The sequence below is a fragment of the Chenopodium album genome, chromosome 4, assembly GCF_948465745.1.
Source record: "Chenopodium album chromosome 4, dcCheAlbu1.1, whole genome shotgun sequence".
Taxonomy (NCBI): Eukaryota; Viridiplantae; Streptophyta; class Magnoliopsida; order Caryophyllales; family Amaranthaceae; genus Chenopodium; species Chenopodium album.
In genome coordinates, this window is record NC_137837.1 from 12,249,669 (window position 1) to 12,277,286 (window position 27,618).

At 32.9% G+C, this 27,618-nt stretch overlaps 1 protein-coding gene across 1 annotated transcript; it reads left to right on the plus strand.

Moving 5' to 3' along the window:
• Positions 1-12,693: 12,693 nt before the first annotated feature.
• LOC145628925 (small ribosomal subunit protein uS12) lies at positions 12,694-16,062 on the plus strand. Its single transcript, XM_081681357.1, has 4 exons — positions 12,694-12,850; positions 13,515-13,670; positions 13,758-13,884; positions 15,742-16,062. Exons 1-4 carry the CDS (start codon positions 12,846-12,848, stop codon positions 15,880-15,882), a joined length of 429 nt encoding a protein of 142 aa, XP_081537483.1. The 5' UTR covers positions 12,694-12,845; the 3' UTR covers positions 15,883-16,062.
• The last annotated feature ends 11,556 nt before the right edge of the window (positions 16,063-27,618 follow it).

Consider the following 27,618-nt stretch of genomic DNA (forward strand, 5'->3'; position numbering starts at 1 on the left):
TAACCTTCATTGATCGGGGTAAAACATATATATACAACTCTTATTCCTAGTGTTACCTTAATTAGGTTACTAGAAATAAGGAAACAATATAAAAGATAGAAACAAATATATCTTCCTAAAATATATCCTCAATAATATTTAATTTAATAAAACTGAACATTTTATGATTGAACATATTTTGACATTATACATTTATTAACATTAAATATAATACATACAAATACAAATGAACATTCGCTTTCCCTTTGAACGGAAGTGAACAAAATGCATAGACTTTAAACATAATGCATACACATGTTATATGAACAATTGAACATTCACTTACACGAATATGAGTAAAATAACATTTGTACTTTTTATTGTATATTGTTGAAATATACAGTAAAAAGTACAAATGTTATTGTTGAAATATACAGTAAAAAGTACATTAAAAAGGTTGTGTTAGAATCATGAACATATATTGTTGAAATTGAGAACATTAATAACCTTAATGAACATGAATATCCAACTCTTTCTTATTTATAAATAAAGCTTATGTAATTATGTAAATTTTATAGTGAAAAGCAGTGGCGGATCCAGGATTTCCAACTTGGTGAGTCACTATCAATTATTGATTACTTGTGAAAGTACAAATAATTTTTCCAAATCTTGTTCATAATTAATTTCAATCCAAAAATTATATATATATATATATATATATATATATATATATATATAAAATAGGAAATTTTAGAAAATAACATCACAAAAAAACCCAAATTTTGATTATAACACCACAACAAAAAAAACTTTTATTATAACACCACAAAAAACCTCAAAATTTTGATTTCACCACCAGTGACTAACGTCATCCAAAAAACCGTTAATAGACCCCACATTATACACGTGGCATCAATATATTGGATTATAAAAATGAAAAAAAATTAAAAATTAAAAATTAAAAAAAAATTAAAACCCAAAAACCCTAACCCAGCCACCACCTTTCACCACCAGCGCCGATTCCTCCTAGCCCTACCACCGTCACCGTAACCCCCGCTGCCGGCACTCTTGACTGAAGAAACCCGCCCAGCCGACCACCTTAACGACGCACCACACTGTACCCAACCTAGCCTAGCCACCAAGCCCACCACTGGCGTTCACCCCCATCCTCCTTAACCAACCCCGAAAAGCCTTATCGTCCACCAGATGCACCGATTTACCCAGCCCACAAACTCCCCTTACCCTAGCTACCACCGAAAACGGCCACTTCCGGTTGAAATTGGTCGATTTAGGGCCGAAGTGGTCAAATTCGACCCTAAAGTAGCCGATCTCGACCGCTAGTAGCTATCTGGTGGCTGGGGTGTGTTGGAGGAGGGTTCGGTGGCTGGAACATGGAAGGGTGTCGGAAATGGTGCGAAGGGGTGGGAATTGATCCTTGTGAGTAGTGGCGGAGGTGGTTGGGGGGGTTGCTCAACCGCTTGTAGCTATTCCGGTGTGCGAATTCGAGTTGGTGTTGTTGGAGCTGAGGCAAGGCGAATCTGCGGTGGTTTTCGGGGAGGGGGAGGGGAGGGTTTCGCCGGTCTAGGTGGGGCAGGGGTGCCGACGGCTTGGGTTAGGTTGTTGGTGGTGGGGGACGGGTGGTGCAGTGGGCTGGGTTAGGTTGTTTAGGGTTTTTCTTTTTTTTTTTTTATTATAAATTTTTTAAAAATAAATAAGTTATTGACACGTGTCTGTTATGGGCTCCACTAACGGATTTCATCCAAGAATCCGTTAAGTGGTGGTGAAATCAAATTTTAAGATTTTTATGTGGTGTTATAATACAAGTTTTTGTTGTTGTGGTGTTATAATCAAAATTTGGGTTTTTTTGTGGTGTTATTTTCTAAAATTTCCAAAAAAATATTATATTTCACCAAATCGATTTCAATCTAAAATAGGACACAAAAATCCATAATACAACCAAATACTCCGTACGACTTAAAAATTCAATCTTACAAGTTGAAAATATTACAAATAACATGTTACAAATAAATAGTAATATAAAACTATTACATTAACTTTATGATTTTTTACTTAGATTTGTGGGAAAATATTAAAATTGGTTGCACAAATATAGGATATAAAATTATAAATAGAAGCAAAAATTATTAATAATTATTAAGTAAAAAAAATGAAATAACTTAAGAGACCTGTTATTAAGTATAACCGGTCTCTTTAATGAAGAAAGAAAACAGCTCCAAAATGTGAAATGCAATAGCAGCATCAAAGAGACCACTTACCTTAATAATTGGTCTCTTTGATATTTTTATAAAAGGAAACCTGTGGCAGGTCTGTTAGCAGCATCAAAGAGACCTCCTCTCTACAATAAGCGGTCTCTTTGATATTTTTATTTTTTAAAAAAAATCAATTTTTTTTTTTGGTGTTAGTCACGTGACTCAGTGTGCACCAACACAGATCCACCACTAGTGAAAAGAACCTATGTTAAATAGAAAATACCTTAATTTGTTTGTTTCTCTTAAAAGAATGTCCTACAATTTATTGAGATTTATGATTTAATGCCCATTAGGAAATTCACAAAGTTAGGAATGACCCTCGAGAAGCATTTAATAGGCTTACCACCAAGGGGGATAAAAGATATACTCTATCTGTTTTTAAATACTTGCTCCATTTCTCCAAGCGCAGAGTTTTAGGAGAAATTGGAGAAAATAATAAAATATAGAGGTAGGGGGTAGGTGGAAGAATAAAAAATTTTAAAAAGCAAGAGTAGTTGAGATAATTGAAGAAGAGAGAATATGAAATTAATAAAATGATGATATTTATGTTGGATCCATTAGGTGAAAGAAATACATTAAATATTGTAAAGGATTTTCATATAAGGATATGGATAAAGTATTTTCAAATGGCTGAAAAGGGAAAGTGGAGCAAATATTTAATAACGAAAAAAAATATTTTGTAATTTTTGGAGGTTATAAAATTAAATAAAATTTTAGATAGGTAACAAAAGTCAAAATTCCTTAAAAACAATAGACTTTGTATATTTCTGGTCAACCTATAATTGTTCGTAATGGGTAGGATTAAACACCCTAGGGACCTAAATTATAAATTAAACAAGCTATTTCAGCCAATTTGCGCAATCAAATTGACATAAAATCCATTATTTCATACTTCCTCCGTTTTCTTTTACTTGCAACACACCTTTTAGGCACGCAATTTTAGGAGATGATTAGTGACGGTAAACGAGCTATTTTATCAATATAATTTTTACACGAAGATTAGAATAGGGTTAAGTATCATTTGTAAAAATTATAATGAATAATTTATCCGTTTACATTACATAAACCCGACCTCAAAACACGTGCCACAAGACTGTGTTGCAAGTAAAAAGAAACGGAGGAAGTATAAAGTTGCGAGAGTCTAACCCATTTTGAAAAAAAAAAAAAAGAACCAAGAAAACAAGTTGCAATATTAAGTTATTTTTCGGATGTTTCGTAAAAGTCAACCCTTTTTGTCTTAAACCTTCTCACGTCTAGCTACTTTCACTTGTTCAACCCATCCGATCATTTCTTAATTTGAAAGTACTAAAGAGTATGGAGTAATCATATTGGAGCTCAAGCCTCAAACAATATCTAAATGGCAGAACAAAGTTTTCCAGCAGAAGGTTAGTTTGTGTTATTATATATTAGTCCTTTATTGACTTTTATTCTCCTTTTCCGTCCAGGTTTTAAGTGCTTTTAACGTCAATAGTATAATTTGAACTAGTAATGTGATAGCTATAAGGCTTATAGTAACGCGACAAAGGGATTACGTGTATAGCTAGACTAACTATGTGTGTTTGTACATTGTAGAAACCTTATGCTACAAACTAGGGCCAGCAGGAAGTGAAGCTGCAAGGGAGCAATGGGATTTTAAAGGAAAAACAGAAATAGTAAAGATCTTTATTTCTCATGGAGATGGCATAAATTCCATACAATTTCAGTATGTTGATGATGGGTGCTTTGTTATGTCTCCTATGTTCGGCAGTTCTAGCTTTAGCGGATATAGCTTTGAAGTGGTTCGATCTCTTATCCTTTTCAACGCCATCGTTATAGAAATTAAATTACAATTCTAATTGCTAGATACCTCAATTTTACATTATTGGTTTAACATTTGACATTTTGATTTCTTTCAATTTTTTATATTTAATTTATTTATTAGGAAATTTTGACTTTTACTAACTCCAAAAAACGACTTATTGGCTTTTACCACCTACATAAAAAAAAAAGTTTTATTTTACCACCAACAAAATTTCCAAAAATTAGACCAAATAACGGATTCCGTCCAAAATCCGTTAGTAGGGCCCAACTTTCTGACGTTTGTTCTTCATCTTCCCCGATCTTCCATGTCAACCAACCGGCAACGAAATCAACTTTACTCGGTCAGTCAGAATTTTGTGTGGGGCTAAAAAGGGGCTAGAATTTGGTGTGTGGGCTAGGGAGGTGGTCGGAATTAGGTGGTAGCTAGGGTTTTAGGAGTGCGAAATTTGGTGGTGGCTAGGGTTTTAAGAGTGGTTGGAATTAGGAGGGGGCTTTATGGGTAGTCGGGATTTAGTAGCTAGGATTTTGAGGCCGGAAATTGGTGGAAAAGGGGTCGAAATCCAGTGGTGGTGGCTTGTGCATTGTGGAGTGGTCGGTGGCTAGTGTGAGGCGAATAGGTGGTGGGGCTGGTAGTAGTCTAGCGGTGGGGCTGGTAGTAGTCTAGCGGTGGGGCTGGTAGCCGGTCTGGCGATGGTGCTAGTAGCCAGTTCGGCGGTGGGGGTCCTGGCGGCGGCAACAACTGTCGGTTGATGGCTAGGGTTTTTTGAATTTTTTTTTTAATTATTTTTTAAAATAATTTACTCAAAACTATAGTGACACGTGTGAAAAGTAGGCCCCACTAACAAATTTATGGACAAAATATGTTAGTTGGAGGTGATTGGTGGTAAAAGACATGTTTTTATTTATTTATTTTTATATAGATGGTAAAAAACAATAAGTCCTTTTTTGGAGGTGGTAAAAGTAAAAATTTCTTATTTATTATTTTTATGTTGGAGCATGAAAATGGCGTTAAATATGACTTTTGATTTGGTCAATATAAATAATTTATGTTAAGTTTTTTTTTTTTTTTTTTTTTTGAAGGCAAAATAATTTATGTTAAGTAAAATAATATAAGGCCCTGTTCTTTTGAGCTTCTGAGCACAGTAGAGCATAGCAGGGGTCAGCAAAGCAGAGTAGATTAAATTTCAACAGAACAGAGCTGATTTCAGGATAGCAGAGCAGAGCCGAGCCGAGCAGAGCAGAGCAGATTTCAACATTATTATTAATACTATTATTAATGTTATTATTGTTGTTGTTGTTAAAACTGTTATTACTATTATTATTATTATTATTATTATTATTATTATTATTATTATTATTATTATTATTATTATTATTATTATTATTATTATTATTATTATTATTATTATTATTATTAAGTGCATATACGATTTAGGTGAGTGAAAACATAAATATATGTGTACCATATTTAACATATGTTAATAGTAGAAAGATAAAAGACAACGGTTTACTTATATTTATTTCACAAAAATTATAAAATAAAATGATTTAATGAGTAATAATGATTTTACTTATAAATTTGTCTTAATAATATATTTTTTACCCTAAAAATAATAATAATGTACAAAGTACTACTTGAAAACAACCTCTTATTTTAAAAAATCTTAAAATGTATGGAAAGATTTGAAAAATAATTCAACTCAATGAACTAACAATCAATACCCACATAAAATATTTCTACACATATATTGTGATTCTAATATCAAATGTTTATAAAAGAAATTGTTATTAATTGTTATTATTATCATTATTTATTTTTTTTAAAGAATTGTTATAATTATTAGAAATTTTTAATTAATAATATTATTAAATATTAATTCTTAATAGTTTGAATTATATATTATTATTGATAATAATTATTATTAATTATTATTATGATTAATAAATATTAATTATTATTATTATTATTAATTATTAAAATTATTTTAATATTAATAATTATTATAATTATTCAAAATAATAAATTATTATCATCAAAACAATATTAATTATTATTGTTGTTATTATTAAATAGAGCAAAGCAGTAGAGCAGAGCAGAGCCGCGCAGATTTCTTTTGAGCAGAGTAGAGTAGAGAAGATTTGATTTCAGCAGAGGAGAGCAGAGCAGGGCAAAGCAGAGCAGAGCAGCTCCAAAGAACGGGGCCTAAGTTCGGCAATATAATTTAAGTTTGGAAAATATAAGGTGAAGAGAAGATGGACCAATAGTAAATGAGCTCCTTGTCCTTGTTTTTTCCGAGTACAATTTAGGAAACTCTGTTTGCATCAAACTTTCCCAACTTTTAATTTTGTAAGAATAAATGAATAATTATCCAATAGCAAGAAAATGTTCATTTTTTAAACGACTATTTCACCAAATGCTACTGAGTACTTATAAAATTCACCAAATGCCATTAAGGTTTTCAAAATTTACCAAATGCCACTGACAAACCATACAATGACACCTCGTGCCACTAATAGCATATGCACGTTAATTTTCTGTTAATGCAATTCTTATTTCACCAAATGCCATTACTTTGGAAAATTATTTCATCAAATGTCGTTACTTTTTTTAAAATTAATACACAATAATTATTTATTTTAATGAATAAAATTAATACTTTTTTTTCAATTTTCGTGACGAATATTGTTCGGGTAAGGTTTTAGGGGTCATTTTGACCCTTTATGGGTAAAAATTAAACTCGAAATTGGAAAAAAAATGATGTAAATACCCCGTTTTGCTTTTTTCCCGAAAAAAATTACGATCTCGACATACAAAACGGGGAAAATATATGTTATTTTTTGTTAATTCCGAGCTTGAATTGAACCCATAAAGGGTCTAAATGACCCCCTAAACCTTACCCAATCAATTTTCATGGTTAAAAAATAATGATACACTAAGTCGAAATATTTTTAAACACGTAAAACGGAGCATTTTTTTTTTGGCCAATGCTGAGCTTAATTTGTACCCATAAAAGGTCAAAATTACCCCCAAACCTTACACGATCAATTTTGATGGTTAAAAAATAATGACACGCTAATCAAAATATTTTTCAAAACACAAAATGGAGCATTTACGTTTTTTTTTGTCAATTCCGAGCTTAATTTGTATCCATAAAGGGTCAAAATGACCCGCCAAACTATACCCGAGTTATTTTTGCCACGAAAATCAAGAAAAAAAATACTCGCATTATTTTTATTAATCTATCTATACTTAGTATTTAAAAAAGAAAACCAAAAAAGACATATGTCATCATTCTATTACACTTCCCTATCATCTTCTTCAACTCAATATGCCACATGTCGTTTGATATTTTTTATTGTTCTTAACTCTTTCATTAAACACTTTATCTTCATCTCCCCTCTTTAATTCAACCTTTTTATTTTCTCTCTTTGATTTTAGTCCCTCCATCTTCTTTCTATTAAGTCTCCTTTTAAATTAAAGTCCCAAAATTTTTATCTCTTTAATTATGTTTTCAGTTACATATTAGTATATTACACTCATAATTATTTATCGGTATTTCCTCACTCATCTCCCAATGCAATTTTCTATGAACAAGCCGCGCATTGCACGGGCCAGAAGGCTAGTTAAAATAAATAATTAAAATGAACTAATCTTATCATGACACGTGTCATGATTTAATCTTAATGACAAACAGAGTTAACGACCATTAGTCATTAATGGCATTTGGTGAATTTTTTAAAAGCTCGATGGCATTTGGTGAATTTTGAAAACCTTGATGGCATTTGGTGAATTTTTTAATTACTCAGTGGCATTTGGTGAAATAGCCGTTTTTTAAATTTGCTTCAATTCGATCTTCGATTCTTGAAATTCAAATTTTTAATATTCGATCTGGTCCAGTTTTGGACCGATGAACAGCCCATAAATAAGAGCAAGATTTGGGCCATCGGGCACTATCTGTTACTGCTTCTAGCCCATATAAATCAACTCCAATAAAAATAAAAATTAAAAAAAAATTAAAAAAACCTATTTTAAAAAAAATATATTTGTAAACTATAAATACCAAAACTAAGAATTAGGGTTTTGCTCCATTCTTGCGAGTTCAGTCGTCTTCTTCCTCGCCTCATCTCACCTCTGTCATCAAATCTCCAAAGCTCGCAATCATGGGGTTAGTTTCGATTTTTCTCTCTCCTCTGTAAAATTTTTGTTGCTTTTTCCATTGCACTTTTGTTCGTTTTCTTGCTTTATCGTTCTTCAAATTTCTCTTTGTTCATCTGTTAGTTTCAAAATTGTTTGGAAAATCTAAGAAACTTTCAATGATGCCCGTTTTTAAAGCTATTTGGATATTCATACTTCAAATTTGTTGAATTTTGTTTCATTTTGGATTTGAAGTATTAGTTTATGTAGTAATTGAAATAAGGTGAAAATTGATTGGGAGATTATTTGGTTGATGTAGACACCCATTTGTGTCTCCCCAAAACCAAACCCGGTGATGAGTACCTTTCACGTCGAACCATAATCGAATGAAGTGAAAGTGTGGAAAGTTTAGTGTTGCGGATAGTTTTAATTCTTTTCTCTTCTCTCTGTTTTTGAAAACCTATTTTAAGAAAACAACCAAATCCAGTTTGGTTGGTCCATGATATGGGTCCAATAGTAATGTAGTTGGATGGGGCTTGACAAGAGCTTTCCAACGATATATTATAAGCCCAATTCCGATGAATATTGAGGAAGTTATGGCCAATTTACTAAACTGGGCCTAGTTTGAGCCTTATATGCGGCCCAATGATCTAGGAGAGGGCCTAATATGATTTATCATTCCTAATGCAATTAGGAATGGTTTTAGTCTTCTAGATTCTTCTAGAAGGTTCTTTTCATTCCTAATTCAATTAGCATTGATAAATTGACTTTTGTTGACTTTTTAGAGTTTTAATTAGAATCAAAGAGCATTTTTGAGAAAAATATACGGTTTTATCCTCCTGTACGGCAATTTTTATCTGATTTTAAGAAAACGCGTGATTTTTTGAATCAGCGCCAAACGCCAGCTGTAGCGCCTGGCGCCTGGCGCTGATGTTGGCGCCTGGCGCCAATAGCCAGCGTTGGCGCTGGTTCGATTTTAGGTGCGCCAGAACTCTGTTTTGATATTTTATCTTTTTGGCTGATTTTTCTATAAATAACGTATTAAAAACTCCGTTTTCATTAACCAGTTCTCTTCTCCAATTTTCACCAACTCTCATCAAGATTTTCTTGATTGCTCTTTTTCTTTTTCTAAACTAGCTTTTTACATACAAAATTCCGCATTCGCAAGTCTTAGATACACCTAGCCATATTCGAAGTTGCCTTCGCCCTAGACGTGAAAGGTTTAATTTCTGAGGGTTTGGTCCCAAATCTCTCTTTCAATTATTTAATTTAATTGTTTTGTTTATTATTTTCCTTGAAGTTACTAACGTGTGTATTTTGTTATTAGAAAGAGGTACGAGGCATCAAAGTAAGTATTTTAATGGTTTTCATTGATATTATGATGTAGAAATCATGTTTAAGTTGTTATTTTGATTCCTAGTATCATGTTAGGATGTTTATTCATGTTAGTATCATGTTAGGGCTAAAGCTTTGATGTTTATTGTTTAGTGACATGCTAGGGTTTGTTATTAATCTTGTTAGTATCATGCCTAGGATCTTGCTATTATTATGCTTTAACATGATGATTATGATTATTTTTATGATTCATGATTATGATTATAATATTATGATTATTTTTATGATTCATGATTATGATTATAATATTATGATTATTTTTATAATTGTTATTATTATTATTATGTTGCTTGATATTTATTGTTATTGCTTGATCACGCCTTTTATGCATGTTTAAAGGGAATTTGTACTTGTAATCACGCTTAATAAGATAATTTATATTCTTGTTTAGGGTTAATTTGATTATAATTCAAGTGATCGCCAATAATAGATTTATTTGTGCATTAATATCCAACCTACATAGATAAACAGGTTTAGGGTAATCCTATTGATTGCATGTTAGTCAGAAAGCGCACATGAATACGATCAGAATAAAGTAGAGGCCTATTATTAGGGCAAGTTTAATCTCTTTTAGGTTGGATTTGTACCTTCATCCCCGAACCCTTATTTGGTTCAAGACCTTATGGAGTTGACGATCTCTTGGATCGTTAAGGGGTGTAACTTTCACCATGTGAACGGTTTACAAGTTCCTAAAAAAATTGTTGGCTTGAAATATTCCCTACAGTTGATAACGTGTGTTTGACAAGAAAGATGATTAAGATAAACAAACCAATGCAACCGAAAAATAATACGAGCAGTTCTTTGTAATTAAATAAAGCGGCACTACCATTAACATTCCAAATTATTAATACCATGAGACTCCTTGTACTAAACCCAAATTAATTAATGAGGATTGGGAATGATATGACATTCTTGAAACATGTTATTTCATTATTAAAAGATCAAAACCCATGGTCAAGATTAATCTCCTTCTAATTTCTTCCCAAGATGCGACACAACAAGATAATAATGAGTATAATTTAGCACATTCAGTATACAACGAATTAATCATTAACCTAAGAAATCAACAATAAAATTTACATATTGATTAGAGCTTTGGTGCTGATAACGTGTTGTAAAATAAAGAGAAATATAAAGATTGAGAGGGAATTGAAATGTGCATTCTACTTGTATTTCATATTACGGAGGTATACACATATATATATAGTACAATAATTGATAGAGTTTGCTTGGAGAATAATAAACCCTAAACTCTAGAAAGTTCTAGAGTGATACAAGATGGATATCCACAAATATGTTTAGATAAGATTAAACCATATATTTAAAATATTCCGGAATGATATAAGGAGCATAATGGTCATCCACACGATATTTTATAACACTTAACATATTTTTAGTATGGGAATATTTGTCAACTAAGGCTCTTTTCACTTCATCTTTAAAAAAAAAGAATATTTAATAAAAAATAATTTCAGTTAAGTAAAATTAATTTCAGTTAAGTAAAAATAATTTCGGTTTAGCAAAAATACGTTCAATTCAGAAAAAATATTAGATCGGTAAAAATAATTTCAGTTAAGTAAAAATCAATAAACTTAAAGAAGAAGTATAATAGAAAATCAGTAAAAATAATTTTAGTTCGGCAAAGATAATTCCAATTCAGTAAAATTAATTTTAGTTCAGTAAAAATAATCTAAGTTCAGCAAAAATAATTCCAATTCAGTAAAAAATAATTTAAGTTCAGCAAAAATAATTTCAATTCTAGTAAAAATAATTTTAGTTCAGCAAAAATAAGGTGAAGTGAACATAGCTTAAGAGAAATGACTGTGATTTTGTAGAGAGAAATTATTTTGCATATATCTTAGTATATGTAGTATTATTCATGTTCTATTTATGAAAATAGAATAATATAGAAGATGATTTCTATTATCCAATTGTGGAAAATATCTTTACCTAAGATATGATCTTTCTTCTGGTCCACATCAACTTATAGTCAGATTAATTGGTTAGATCGATTGCTACTGTAATAGGGGTCAAAATTGGATTTTAATTTTTTATTTGTTCAATTCAAATTATAACTTATCGGATGCAAACCGGTTGTTGTGTTTCCACAATTATTTTGTGGATCGAGTTCTGGTCTTAAATTCATGGGTTAATTTCGATGGTGACAAATTAAAAACAAATCAAAACACTGTAAATTAACCCATGAATTTTTGACAAAATTGGATTTGTTTTTAATTATAACTGGTTAGTAACCGGTTAGGGCCTATTTTGAGCGAATACACCCCAAAGTTGAGATTATTTAAAGCGAATACGTGAAAGTTGAGATTATTTAAAGCGAATACGTGAAAGTTGAGATTATTTTTAACAAATTTTCCTTTTTTAAATTATTATTATGATTTTAAATATTTAACCACATTTTGAATTAGTATATAATACTGTACATATTATACGATTTTTTTTTTTAAAAAAAAAACAAAAAACAAAAACACAACAATGCCAAACGAGCCATTAATTTCCCAAACATACTTCACTTTGATTTCGGTTCACGGGGTCGGGTCACTTTTTGACAACTTTGGCCCTGTTTGGTAGTTAGCTTATTGGAGGTATATTAGCTTATTTGACTAACTTTAGCTGATTGACTAGTCAAACAAGCTAATACAAGTGTTTGGTAGTAAGCTTATTGAAAGAGCTTATTCCACTAAATAAGCTCTTTTTGAAAAAGCTCATTTTAGGAGCCTTTTCAATTAGCTTATTCATTAATTATTGTGAAATGACACTTATAACCTCATTTAATTTAAAATTCTATCTAAACTACCTACCCCACAATTAGTTTATTGGTCATTTCACATACTCAATCACCTTTAAGCAATCAGCTATTTACCAAACACTTTTATATAATCAGTTAATACAATAAGTTAGTCAAATCAGTTAATAAAATCAGCTAGTCTAAATCACTTAACTCAATCAGCTTCAGTTTTCAGCTTTCAGCTTTCAGCTTTCTCCCAAACAGGGCCTTTATCTATTCGAAAATGTGCTTATGATAATGACCAACTAGTAATGAGAGCAAGATTTGGGCCTTAAGGCACCGTCTAATGTCTATTACTTCAAGCTCATATACTTCTCAAGCCCAAATCACAAAAAGAAAAAACCTTTTATAAACCAAAACTCGGAATTAGGGTTTTGTTTGCTCACCATTCTTCCGAGTTCAGTCGTCTTCTTCCTCGCCTCTTCACCACAGTCGGCGCGAATCTCCAAAGCTTGCAATCATGGGGTTAGTCTCTCTCTATAATCGCACTTTGATTCATTTTCTTGCTTTACTGTTCTTCAAATTAGATTTCTCAATTCGTTCATCTGTTAATTTGGGGTTTAATAATTTGTATATTCATTTCAAAATTGGTTTTTTGCTACATCGTATTGTATAGAAAATCTAACAAACTTTTAATGATGCTACTGTTAATAAATTATTGGGGTTTTAATTTTTCAAATTTGTTGTATTCAAGTGTTTAGGAAGATTATTGCGTTAGATTGAAGTATAAGTTTATGAATTTATATAGTAATTGAAATTAGGTAAATATTGCACCGGGGCGGCGTATCGATATTTTTATGTAATTGTAGTTGAACAACTATAATATTGTTGTATGTGTTGAAATTAGAGTTTTGATTGAGGGATTCATCAAATTTGATGGGTATGACTTGTGAGATTTATGGAATTTAGGGTAATGTGTGTGTTGGAAATAGAGCTGTAGTTGAGTGAATAATCGAGTTTGATGGGTGTGAAACGAGACTAGCGGTAATCAGAGTAATGGTTCTTCTTTGGGTTGAACTTGGAGAAGTGCTTGGGGAGTATAATTTTGTACTTTGTTTTTTGTTCCTTTTTTCTTTCTTTCGATGGAGTTTTCTTTCTTGTTAAAATGGGTGAAATTGTTACTGTGCAGTAAGACACATGGAATGGGAGCTGCTCGCAAGTTGAAGTCCCACCGCAGAAGGCAAAGGTGGGCTGACAAGTCTTACAAGAAGTCACATCTTGGAAATGAATGGAAGAAGCCGTTCGCTGGCTCTTCCCATGCTAAGGGCATTGTTTTGGAAAAGATGTAGGATTATTTCAGCTCACTGCTTACTACTTTTTATTATGTATGCTTTTTTTGTATGAGAACTTATCCATAGAGTTTTTGATGCAGTGGTATTGAAGCTAAACAGCCCAACTCTGCTATCAGAAAGTGTGCTCGTGTGCAGTTGATTAAGAATGGAAAGAAGATTGCTGCTTTCGTTCCCAATGATGGTTGTTTGAATTTCATTGAGGAAAATGTAAGTCGATTTTATTAATGTCTGCAAGCATATGCATTTACTGGTTCATAAATTGCTCGGTTGTGAATTTGCTGGTATTTTGTGCCTTTCGACACACACTTAGCGGTAACTGTTGGTTATTGTTCTTGGTAGGTTGTAGTGTGAGAACATGATAACGTGATATATCTTCTTCTGAATATTGATCATTATATTGTCTGTAGAAGCATATGTGTACCACTGAGTCTTAATACTTTTGATCCGCTTCAGTAAACTTCCTTCTCTCAACACATGTTATCATTAGAGAATATTTGGTCTTAATAGATATATACCTTTAGTATATAGTGTTGCTTCATGCTAGGTAGAGTGCACCTATTACAATTCCATATTATGATTTAAGCAAGCCTTATTCCTTTTTAAAGGGTGTATATGTTTTCAATGTAAGGCCAAGTGAATGTAGTTAATATAATTATTGAACTGCTTGAAGGTTTTTGAGCTTCTCTTATTAAAAAAATATTTCTATACCATATCAGTTGATCAATGTCATATTTGCTAATTATCTTGAGCTGTAGTTGAAGATACCAGTTGCACAGCATTGGCTGGTGGAATAAACTCCATAATATGAAAATTAGATTTAATGTGGGTACACCTTTTTATCATCTATTATTGACGAAAAGATACAAGATATGCAGCTGTCTGAATGTCAGATTAGTTTCCCAACTATACCCCTAATTTGACCACCGTCTGTTGTCCCACTCCATCATAACTTCCTATCAGGCTCTTACTAAACGTACTCATCTCTCCATTCTTCGTCACTTTTAATCATGTATCTCATCTGTTATCTTCCCAATATCTATTGCTAATCATGCCAGTATTCAAGTACTTGCTTCAGCTTTCAATGGTGAATTCTTGTGATTACATTAACTCTTTTAGAAACCCCATTTGATGCTTCTACTGCGGTTGACGTCTCTCTGATCTGTTTCTTTTTCTCTCGATTCTGCTTTCTGCAACCGACTTGGTATTGAGGGTAGAGGGTAGTTAGAAAAACTATATTGGTGGCAGTGTTGGTTGGTTGTGTGGCTGTTTCTTATGCTGTAAATACAAATATATGGTTGTGTGATGTGGGAAAAACGGTAAACGGGTTTAAATCCAAATTCTGTTATTGGGGCCTTTGGGGGATTAATTTTGCAAATAAACCATTTCTAAAGTCTAAATATCTCTAGTTATTTGTTAATTGTTGTAGAAATAATGTCATTCGAATTCTGTTGTGAATCTTTGGAGTAATACTGGCATCTGATAATGAAGGTTTAACATTAGTAACAATGCTTTTCTTATATCATAAACTCTTGCGCCCAGTTTATCCATAAACATATAAAACATGATAGTTAGCACTCTTTATGTGCTGGTTTATCTGATTCTTCTGTCAGTACTCATGCTCCCACTCATTTTCAGTACATGTGCAGCTTTATTTTTGTGGTTTAAGATTATCATAACAGTATTGCGGTGGAGAGTATATTAGCTTGAGCAATTATGATCAGTCATAAACTGTTGGATTTTTATCTTTTTATGAGCAAATCATCTAGAAAAAGTTGTTCTAAGATATTGCTGATTCATACTTCTTATCAAAGAGCGCTGAACTGTTCCCTTTTACTAAAGAAGTTACCTGATTGGTAGAAGAATTCAAGGTCTTCTGTTATATGTATGTAATTTAACGTTGTGTTTGGGACTTTGGGTGTAGATCATGCTGAAAATGTGGATCATGCAGAAGTTTGTGGAATTTTGTCTAATATTTGTTACCTTATTATGTTGTATTTGACTTTGAAATTGACATTATCTAGCTATGTTATTCCTTCCATTCTTAAGGAGTTGTGGTTTGTGCAGGATGAGGTGTTGATCGCTGGATTTGGTCGTAAAGGACATGCCGTGGGAGATATTCCTGGAGTCCGATTTAAGGTTGTCAAGGTTGCTGGTGTCTCTCTTCTAGCTCTGTTCAAGGAAAAGAAGGAAAAACCGAGGTCCTAGGTTAAGGTTGTTGGTTTTGTCTTAAATTTTGCCTACTCAGATGAAACTTGTACCGTCTTGAAATGAATACTGAGCATCCTTAGAAAGAGATACCCTCCCTACTTTGTTTTGTGTTCTATCGTGTCTATTCAAGATGATTTTCTATGCTCTTAGTTATTGCTGATATTTCCAATTGGTTTATATACTTCTCTTAACTATGTCATGAAAATTTCCAGAATTCATTTTGACAAGATCAGCTTTTAATGATCTTGCATATTAAAAAAGGTCTTTAGATCTCCTAAAAACAGCTTTAAAACACAAGAATGAATTGCCATTCATTCTCAGAGATGATGCTTAACTAGGTGTTTGTATTCAGGTATGCTTCAAAGTGTTGCTTCATCTATTATGGTATGCTTCAAAATGATGCTCTTAGCCTTATTCTTCAACTAATAATATCCTAACTTCTCAACTCATTTAGCTTAATCTGATGATTCCTCCTGATTGCTCAAACTCAATGTTGCTTATAAATTTGTGAAATATTAAAATTGTCATTTAAGTGATTGTTAATTGTCTCAAAACCATTGTTGCCTAATTTGATTTCTCTAACTCAGGACTTGTTCTCTTCACCTGAAACAAGTAGATCTAGTCTGATATGAATATTTCTAATCTGGTTTGATTTGTTTTAATAATTTGACTAAACTTTGACCGTATTTTATTATTAATTTATAAATAAAAACATTATCAAAATGGATCTTGTTAGATTTGTCTCATCATGAACTTTTTAAATATGTAATTTTTATTAATTTTTTAATACACAATTATTGATATTTAGCGATAAGTAAATGATAATCAAAAAGTTCTGATTTGGTCTGATCTGAATCTTTCTGATTTGGTATGATCTGATTTGAATTTATCAAAGAATAAGTACTACCTCCGTTTCTTATTAGTTGCAACTTTGGGGTATTATTTGTGAGATATAAAATATTCCAAAGTTGCAACTAATACGAAACAGAGGTAGTAATAAGTATTTGAAATAAGTTGAAGAGAACAAATCCTCAATTTAGCTTTGTCCATAAACATCAAATCACTAATAATATAACTATTGTGCAAGAAATGCTACAATGATGTGATGGATACAGGGAGAAAAGTGGAATGATGGCAGTGAAGATTGATTTCAAAAAGGCCTATGATAGGTTTCGTTAGTCTTTTATTTAGGAATCATTGATGCAGATTATGTGGAATGGTCAACCAACTATGAGCTTCTCTCCTACTTCCCTAGTAGAGTTATTAGACAAGAAGATCCCTTGACATCGTACCTTTATGTTATTTGTATGGAGCAATTGGCTCACTTGATTGAACATAAGGTGAAATGTAGAACCAAGAAAGCTGTTCAAGCTAGTTGTAGAGACCTTGATATATCTCATCTAGCCATTGCAGGCAACCTAGTTTATTTTGCGAGACTTTGGGTACAAGCTACTTGTATGAAAAATTGTCTTGATAAATTTTACGGAGCGTTGGGAGCAAATTTAGCTTTGGTAAGTCTTACATTTACTTTTGTGGTAATACCAATTGTGATGTTCAGATGTCTATTTGAAATACTTTGGATATGGACAGCACTACAACATAGTGAGATATTTGGTAGTCTTGACTATAAATGGTAGGGGCTTGTTCACTTTAGCTTAATTTCAGTTCAGTTCACAGCTTCAATTAATTTAATTCAGTTCAGTTCAGCTCCAATCAGTTCCGTTCAGATCAGCTTGATACGTCCAATTTATATAGTGTTTTACCCCCGTCCCATGGTCATAATTAGTAGTGTTTTTGGCTCTTTAGGGCCACTTTTATTACTAATTTGTGTTTTCTAGTGTTTTCGTAGTGTTGGTTGAGTTTTACAGGAAATTGCACTTTTGGAGCATCTTCTCGGGTTTTCATGGATCAACTACGGATGTTAGAAGGACACGGCCATTCTTGAAGCCCAGGATCAGTGAGAGCCGGTGATTAAGGGCTCGATATGTGATACCGGGGCTATTGGATCAAGTAATCAAGACCCGATGAGGAAATCCGGATTAAAAAATAGAGTACGTAGCACTAAAACAGAGCACAAATTCAAATTGAGCATACACGACATTTTTTCAAGCAATATTTTGTAAAATAAATAAAAAATTGAACCGCTTCGTTTTAGGTACGCTCACATATAACTTAGGTATACCCAAAACGGAACAAATTGTATACATCGAACGTGATCTATATTTTAATGAAACTGAAGATATCTAAAAGCGAAATTTTAAGATATTCCTATGTCACAACAATGTTAGTTATTAATAATTACTTCGTATTAATTAAACATCGTTAGAATTTGTTATGTGAAAATTTAAGTTTGAATATTCCAATACATATAATAAAGTTTTTTTTTTTTGACAAATTTAATTAAGTATTTCAATGTACGCAAAATTAGTGAAAAAAAAAATTCCATGTATAGATAATATACGTAAAGTATTTTTTAAATATAAAGAAAATCATCCTTTGGAAATATTTTTAAAAAATCTTATTTTAATAAAATATCATGATTCTATTTTATGGAAAAGATGGTGGAGAATTGAAGACTAAAAGATACTCTTATGAGTTACGCATATTTTCCGTTTTTTTTTAAGGGAAATAACTGCTAACCCTTGTTGTTCATCAATGGTGGCTTAGACATAAAACATGTAATTGATGTCATATTGCAATTTATATTGACTAAAAAACATAGATATTAATGTAATGATTAACATTTTTTTTATTACTAATTTCACATTATTGACGAATGAAGTTTGAAATTGATGATAAAGGTTAAGGTTGGCAATGGAGATTTTTCTTTTAATAATCCATTGATAAGGGTTGCGTTGAACATTATTGATGATGAAAATTGAAGATGAAACTAATTATGTGTAACTAATTTATTTTTAATCCTTAATTATTTAACCAAACAACACTTTAATGAATTTTTAAATCATATAATTGTTAGTTTTTTTTTTTGGAGAATGAATGTTTTTGGTTGAAGATGAAGGTTTTAGGATGAACGGAGATGACATAAAAGATTAATAATGTGAAAGATGATTTAGGTTGAAGATGAAATATTTAATTTTTTTTTCGATTTTAATGAAAAAAAAATAATATATTCATATGTGTAAAACAAAAAAAAAAAAAGAAAAGAAAAAAAGTAACCAAACAATTCTTGGATGATTGTGTAGCTTAGGTATTGGATTGGGTGGCTATGATTAGACAACTAATAAATCAACGGTTCAGATTTAATCCATTAACGTAGTCTTCCATAGTCGTCCGTAGTCGACGACTACACTAGAATTTTTAGACTGGTTAATTATCATATATCTCAACAGTCTTGTAGTTTCTTCTTGTACTAAAGTTTCTCTTAAATTATCAATCTTAATTATTGTTTGAAGCTTTTCTCTATAATAATATTTAAAAAAAAAAAAAAAATTCGAAGCCGTCGATGTCTTCATGTTGGAAACGCAATCTGTTTGTAAATTAATGCATCGTCACCAAAGACAATGATGGAGAGAAAATACAATATTAGTGTGAGGGATTATTTAGATTTAGCATAAGTACCAATGTTAGAGGTACTTAACGTAGACTATCCTAATATACATTGTATTTGATGTTGTATTTGTGGTTGTGATAGTTGCAATCGTAAAATTATAGCTATTGAAGTGGCTTTTGTCCGGGAGACCAGGATCTGGTTTTTCCCAACCCCTTATATATTATACTGTTGAGGAGAGATTTTCCACGTAATAATCTTGTATTGTGTTTTAATTATCATTTTGTATTTTATTATTCTTCCCAATATTGTGTTAATTTGTTGCTCCGTCCCCAACATAATGTATTTGTGATTCTATTCTAAAATCATACTTTTAATTTCACATGTCAATAGCTCCCTCCAGGTTTTACTTTGGGAGAGTTTTTCTTTTTTCCTCTAGGATTTCTCCCTTGGGAGGGTTTTTCCTAACCTCTATTGCTAGGTTTTTTCAATGTTGTTGAAGGTTCTCCTTCTCTCTTCTCCCTTTTTTCTCCATCTTTACCATCTTTTTTCCTCTTGGTTTCAATTGTGAATTTCTATAGGGACTTCTACTGATGTTCTTACCGGTGGTAAGCCCTAAAAAAATCTTTTAATTGCTTTCAATAAATAGATCTCATCCTTGAGATGATAATTTACCTCTTGAGCTTATTTTATTTTTATGTTTGTATGGTGAAATTTGAAGATCTAGGGTTTCATAATCTGTATAAGAATCTGGAAGACCACATGAGTATTTTCACTCAAACGACTACACATCAGTGGATTTCAGCCGAATCAGTGCTGTAGGGAATATTTCAAGCATTACCTCAAACTTGAACCCCACTGTGATCATACACTAAAGTACGGTGGCGTCCAAAGGGAAAGAAGATAGAGCAAAAGAGTCGCCAACAAGTTTTAGGAACTTGTAAACCGTTCACGAGGTGAAGGTTACACCCCTTAACGATCCAAGAGATCGTCAACTCCAATAGGTCTGGAACCATGACTGGTAGTTCGGGGAGGAAGGTAGTAAGGTACAAATCCAACCTAAAAGAGATTGAACATGCCCTAATAATAGGCCTCTACTTTATTCTGATCGTATTCATGTGCGCTTTCTGATTAACATGCAATCAATAGGTTTACCCTAAACCTGTTTATCTATGTTGGTTGAATATAATGCACAAACAAACTATTATTGGCGATCACTTGAATTATAATCAAATTAACCCTAAACAAGATTATTAATTATCTTATTAAGAGTGATTACAAGTACAAATTCCCTTTAAACATGCATAAAAGGTGTGATCAAGCAATAAATAATAAAATATAATCAAGCAACATAATAATCATTAAAATAATCATGTTAAAGCATAATAAAAATAACAAGATCCTAGGCATGATGCTAACAAGATTAATAACAAACCCTAGCATGTCACTAAACAATAAAAATCAAAGCTTTAACCCTAACATGATACTAACAATCATAAATATTAGGAAGAACATAGGAAGCATCGCAGGAATCACAATAAGCATATTTGATATTAAAGTTACCCTAGACATGATACTACGAAGATCAAAACGCCCTAAGATAACATTAGGAATCATAACAACAACCTAAGCATGATTTCTACATAATAACATAATTAAAAACCATTAAAGCACTTACTTGGATGCCTCGTACCTCGTTCTAATAACAAAATACACACGTTAGTAACTTCAAGAAAATAATAATTCACTACAAGAAAAATCACTTTTCGTAGCGATTATTTCGTAGCGATTGTTCATTCGCTATAATATGCAAGTATGTTTGTGAAATAATTAAGGATGTCGTATCATTTTTACAATCGCCATAGTTTTCCCATATAAAATATATACGGAAAGCACAATGATACATATCTACACTATTTTTACACATTTATATAATTTTGAGAAATCGTATCATTTACAATCACCACTAAATCCTAAAAATCGACACGAAAAGCCTTTTCAACACTAGATATATAAATATTGTTTGACAAAGAATACATAAAATATGTCATAGCTTATTGGTGAAACATTTAATATAAGAGTTTGAGGTTGCATGTTCGAATCTTGTAAAGATCATACGCATGTTTTTTTTTTTTTTTTGAAGAAAATGAGTTGAACATTTATAGCGATTGTAATCGCTACAATAATCACCACGATTGGATGTAGTTTTTCGTATCGATTATTGAGGCCAACCCCAGCGATATTGAATACCACTACTAAAGGCTAAGGCAACGGGGGATATTGTATCGAATGACCATTCGTTGGGAAAGCTTTTTGTTGCAATTACAATCGATACTAAAGGTTAAAATAATCGCTACGAAAAGGTTATTTTCTTGTAGTGATTAAAACAACTAAATTAAATAATAATTGAAATAAAGATTTGGGACCAAACCCTCAGAAATTAAAACCTTTCACGTCTAGGGCGAAGGCAACTTCGAATAATGCTAGGTGTATCTAGGTCTTGTGAATGCAGAATTTTGTAAGAAAGGTAGGTTTAGAAAAGAGAGAGATAAGCTTAGCTTTAGAGAAAGTTGATGATTGTAGATTGTTGATGAATGAAAACGGAGTTTTTAGGAGGCTATTTATAGAGAAAATCAGTCAAAAAGATAGAAAAACAAATCAGAGTTCTAACGCAAATAGAACTTGATTAGCGCTGACGCTGTCAATTAGCGCCAGACGCTAACATTAGCGGCATGCGCTAACGCTAGCGCAGGCGCCAGGCTTAGCGCCAGGCGCTAATGTCTGGCGTTAGGCGCTAATCCCGTTTTTGACGCGTTTTCTAAAATCAGATAGAATTTAACCGTACAGGAGGATAAAATCGTATTTTCCTCAAAAACACTCTTTTATTCTGATTAAAACTCTAAAAAGTCAACAAAAGTCAATTTATCAATGCTAATTGAATTAGGAATGAAAAGAACCTTCTAGAAGAATCTAGAAGACTAAAACCATTCCTAATTGCATTAGGAATGATAAATCCATATTAGGCCCTTCTCTAGATCATTGGGCCGCATATAAGGCTCAAACTGGGCCCAGTTTAGTAATTTGGCCATAACTTCCTCATTATTCATCGGAATTTGGCTTATAATATATCGTTGGAAAACTATTTTCAAGCCCTATCCAACTACACTACTATTGGACCCATATCATGGACCAACCAAACTGGATTGGCTGTTTTATTAAAATAGGTTTTAAAAACAGAGAGAAGAAAAAAGAAATTAAAACTATCCACAACACTAGACTTTCCACACTTTCACTTCATTCGATTACGATTCGACGTGAAAGGTACTCATCACTGGGTTTGGTTTTGGGGAGACATAAATGGGTGTCTACAAGTGCAAACTCACATATTGTATTGCTTCAGATGAAGTCACTACAAGAATCAGGTCAAATAACGACAGATGGTTCCGACGGACATCGATAATTTCGACGAATTAAAAAATTCCGTCCGAAATTTCCGATGGAAAATAAATCCGTCGGAATAATTGGACATTCCGACGGAATATTCTGTCGAAGAAGGTCATATCCGACGGGAAAAATATTCCGTCGGAAATAAATCCGTCGAAACATGTAATTTACAAAAAAGGAAAAAAAAATATTTATTTACTTCCTAACCCTTAACTTCATCCTATCCGCCCCTTTTTTCCCTCACTTCTCTTTCCTCTCTTTCTCTCTCCTCATCCCTTCTCCTTCATTCTTTCCTTTCTTCTCTTTCTCTCTCCTCCGTCCGCCCCTTCTCTCCTCCTTTCCTCTCTCTTCAATCGTCTTCTCTTTCTTCTCTCCCCTTCAATTTCATCCCTCTTTCTTCTATTACCACCACCAACAACATCACTGCCATCACCACCACCACCACCACCAACAACACCACAACCACCGTGCAACAAGAACGACGACTACAACAACATCGGCGACCACAACAACAGCGGCGACAACAAGAAGAACGAAGGCCACTATAAGATCTAGTTTTAATTTGGGTTAGATTGTAGATCTAGTTAATTTTTTATGTAATTGTAATGTTAATTTATAAATTTTATTAGATAATTGTATAATTATATATTTACTTTAATTTTTGTGGTTTAATTATCGTTTTTTTAATTTTCTTTATGAAATTCTTGTTAAATATGTAGATATATTGGTTTTGATGTATTTGTGTGGTAATTTTTGATTTTATTGTCTCAATTTTCGTATTTTTGGGTTGATTTTCGATTATTGGGGTTATTTTCGATTTTTTTTGCTAAGTTTTGTGTTTTTGGGGTTTATTTTTGGTGTGGTGGTGTCAGTGGTGGTGTTTGAAGGTGGGATCGGAAGGGGCTGGTGTGGGTGTCGGTGGTGGTGTTTGAAGGTGGAATAGGGGCTGGTGTGGGTGTCGGTGGTGGTGTTTGAAGGTGGGATAGGGGCTGGTGTGGGTGTCGGTTGTGGTGTTTGAATGTTGGATAAGGGCTAGTGTGTGGTGGTGGTTGGTGTCAGTGTGCAGTGGGGTCTGGTGGTGTGGGGTGGTTGCTGGTGATGTGGGCTAGTGGCGGGGGTGGTAGGAGGCTTTTTTTTTGTTTTGTTTTTTTTTTAAAAATAATTTTCAGACAGAATATTATCGCAACATAACGACGGAATACTGTCCGTTGGAAACTTGCGAAGGACTTTCTCGGGCCTGAAAATCACTTCTTATGGGCTGAATTCCGTTGGAAATTCCGTCGGATTAGTGTTTCCAACGGAATTTCCGTCGAAAAAGGCCCTTTTTCCTACAAAAGGTATTGCGACAACCAGTTCCGACGGAATTTCCGTCATAAACGGGTTTTTCGACAGAATATTGGGTGTTTTCGACGGATTTTTTCCGTCGTTATTTGCCTGTTTTCTAGTAGCGAGTTTTTTAAGTTTTAAGATGAATACTCGTGGTGGAAGTCTTAATTTCTTAGGAATTATATGTAAGTGTCATTTGACTATATATATTTTATTAATGAAATCCTTTTTTCTTGTAAAAAAGAATCACATGCCAATAATAGAATGAAACTATTTAAATCAATATATGTAAAGGCTCGCGTGATGGACTAAAGAATTACTTCAACAGTCTTTCATTCTAATATACTATCTTTTCTTAAGCAATTAAACCATTTTAATAGCCTAAACACTTTTCTTGCTCAAACCTTAACTCGTTTCTTCTTCTCATAATCGTAGTCCGAAATTGAGCTAATCTTGTTTCCACACTTCATAATTTTTATGCAATTCTTATATGGTTGGGTTCCCTTGGACAAAACTTTCCAATGATATACCATAAGTCCAATTCCAATATAAAGCGAAAGAGTTATGATAAAATACTAAATCGATCAAAATTGACTCCCTTGTACTACTATGATAACATCTTTAAAATTAGAAATGATATTGATTTGATTCTAATTGGGATCTGATTAAAAGCGCTTATAGAGCTTTCTTATGATATATTTCCTCATTTCAAGTTTGGCATTAAAAGTTACTCCGTATAACAAGGAAAACAACAAAAAAAACTTGAAAAGTGTCACGCTAAATTTGTCGTGGCATCAATTGCAACGTATCACAACCATTCCAGCATGGCAGGCCACTTTGCATCGTCTCGCAATGCTTCTCCGTGTGTTGCGGCACGTTTCCAATTTTTTTTCTATCCTTTTTTTTTGCTTCTCAGTCTATAAATACCGACCTCTTTTTCTAATATATGGGACATGATTTCGAATGCAATAACTACGCACTAGTAGAAAAATATCAAAGAGCACCGGTTCAAAACGCCCCTATGGCACCAGTTTTGAACCGGTCTACACTTGAGGGATGCCAAAATTATAAAAAAATAGCACAAGTTCAAAACCGGTAGCAATTTGGAGCTTTGCCACCGGTTAACCGGTCCTAATCCCCGCTTTTTTTTTTGTATAACAGAAATTGGCCACCGGTTAACTGGTGCCTTACTTGTATTTTTTTTTCACTACAAGAAAACAACTTATTTTTGATGGACTAGACATACACATAATTCCATCGGAAAAGTCAAAATTTCCAATGGAATTTTTTTTCGTCGTATATTTCCGACAAATTAAAACAATCCGTCGAAAATTTCCGACGAAAAGCAAATTCATCTGAAATTTCCGACGAAAAGTAAATCCGTCAGAATAATTGGACGTTCCGACCGAATATTCCATCGAAGAAGGTCATTTCAGACGGAAAAATATTTCTGTCGAAAATTTTCGACGGAAAAGTCCATCGGAATATAATTTTTTTTTTTAAAAAAGAAAAAAAACCTTTGTTTACTTCCTAACCCTTAGCCCTTTTCTCTTCCGCCCCTTTTCTTTTTTCCCTCTCTTCTCTTTCCTCTCATTCTCTCTCTTTCTGGTCCGCCTCTTCCCTCCGACCCTCCTCCTTCTTTCCTCTCTCCTCCTTTCCTCTCTTTTCTTCTTCTCTCATCTTCATTTTCATCTCCTCTTTCTTCAATCCATGACCAACAACAACCAACATCACTGCCATCACCACCACCACCACCAACAACAACACCACCACAACCACCATGCAACAAAAACGGCAACCACAACAACACTGGAAACGCGCAACAACATTAATTGCACAGCCACTGCGCAAGGATTTTCAACTGCATAATTATTGTAGATCTAGTTTTAATATAGGTTAGGTTGTAGATTTAGTTTTTTTTTTTTTTTTTTTTTTTTTAATTTTTTTTTTAAAAAAATTGTAATGTTAATTTATAAATTTTATTATTAGGTAATTGTATAATTATATATTTCTTTTAATTTTGTTGTTTAATTATTGTTTTTTTTCTTGATGAAATTCTTATTAAATATATAGATCTAGTGGTTTGATTTGTTTGTGTGGTATTTTTCGATTTTATTGTCTTAAATCTAGTATTTTTGGGTTGGTTTTTGTTTATTTAGGGTTAATTTTTTTTTATTTTTGTGCCAAGTTTTGTGTTTTTGGGGTGGTGTGAGTGTGGTGGTGTCGGTGGTGGTGTTTGAAGGTGGGAAGGGGCTGGTGTGAGTGTGGTGGTGTCGGTGGTGGTGTTTGAAGGTGGGATAGGGGCAAGTGGTATTGTGGTGGTGTCGATGGTGGTGTGTGAAGGTGGGTTAGGGGCTGGTGGTGTTAGTGGTGGTGTGTGTCGGTGGGATCGGTGGTGGTGGCGTAAGTGGTGGTGTGTGAAGGTGGGATAGGGGCTTGTATGAGTGTGGTGGATGGTGAGTTGGTGGTTCAGATTAGTGTGTAGTGGGGTCAGAATTGGGGGGGGGGGGGGCTAATGGTTCTGGGGTAGGGGGTCAGTTTTTATTTTTTATTTCTTAATAGGATTTTTTGACAGAATTTCCGTTGGAATTTTCCAACGGGATAATATCCATCGGAAATTTCCAATGGACTTCTCCGGGTCGGAAAATGTCTTCAAATAGAAAATTTCCATCGGAAAAGGTCATATTTCCTATAAACTCTTTTCCGACAACCGCTTCCGACGGAAATTATGTCGGAAACAGATTTTTCAACAGAAAATGGGGTGATTTCGACGAAATTTTTCCGTCGAAAATTGGCTTTTTTCTAGTAGTGTTTGCTGCGATAATAATAATAAAAAATATGTTCATCTTATATTGATTCTGCCATTATAATTGATATTAACAATAATAATTATAATTATTATACTAATAATTATAATAATAAAAATAATTTCTAAATTGGAATAGAACAACAATTCATAGATATAAATTAATAATCCGAAATTCAATACAATAAAAAAGTGTCATATATACAAACAATACTAATTAATAATGTAGTTAAAAAGTTAACAAAATATAAATTCATATAGAAGTGACATTTAAAAATTAAAGGTGATGAATGACGACGCCAACATGTTTCAAACATCATTCAGTTCCTTTCTTGTCAACGGAACTTCCTTTTGTACCTTGCAAATTTTGGAATATACAAAAATTTTGTTAGAATTAATTACTGAGGTTATACATGTATGAGGTGAGAGAATATGGTGGTTGGTAGTCTAGTCAAGTCTGATTCCCCCCCCCCCCCCCCAAGACAGATTAGACAAGCCTATCCTCTTCACCCAAAGGTAAAGGACCAGCCACAGTAGATCTAAGGGTACCTTTCCCAGTCCAATTATCATTCCAGAAACTACAATTGTCCCCTGTCCCCACACATATCTGAGTGAATTTAGTGAGAGTTTCCCATCCCTTCCCAGCATC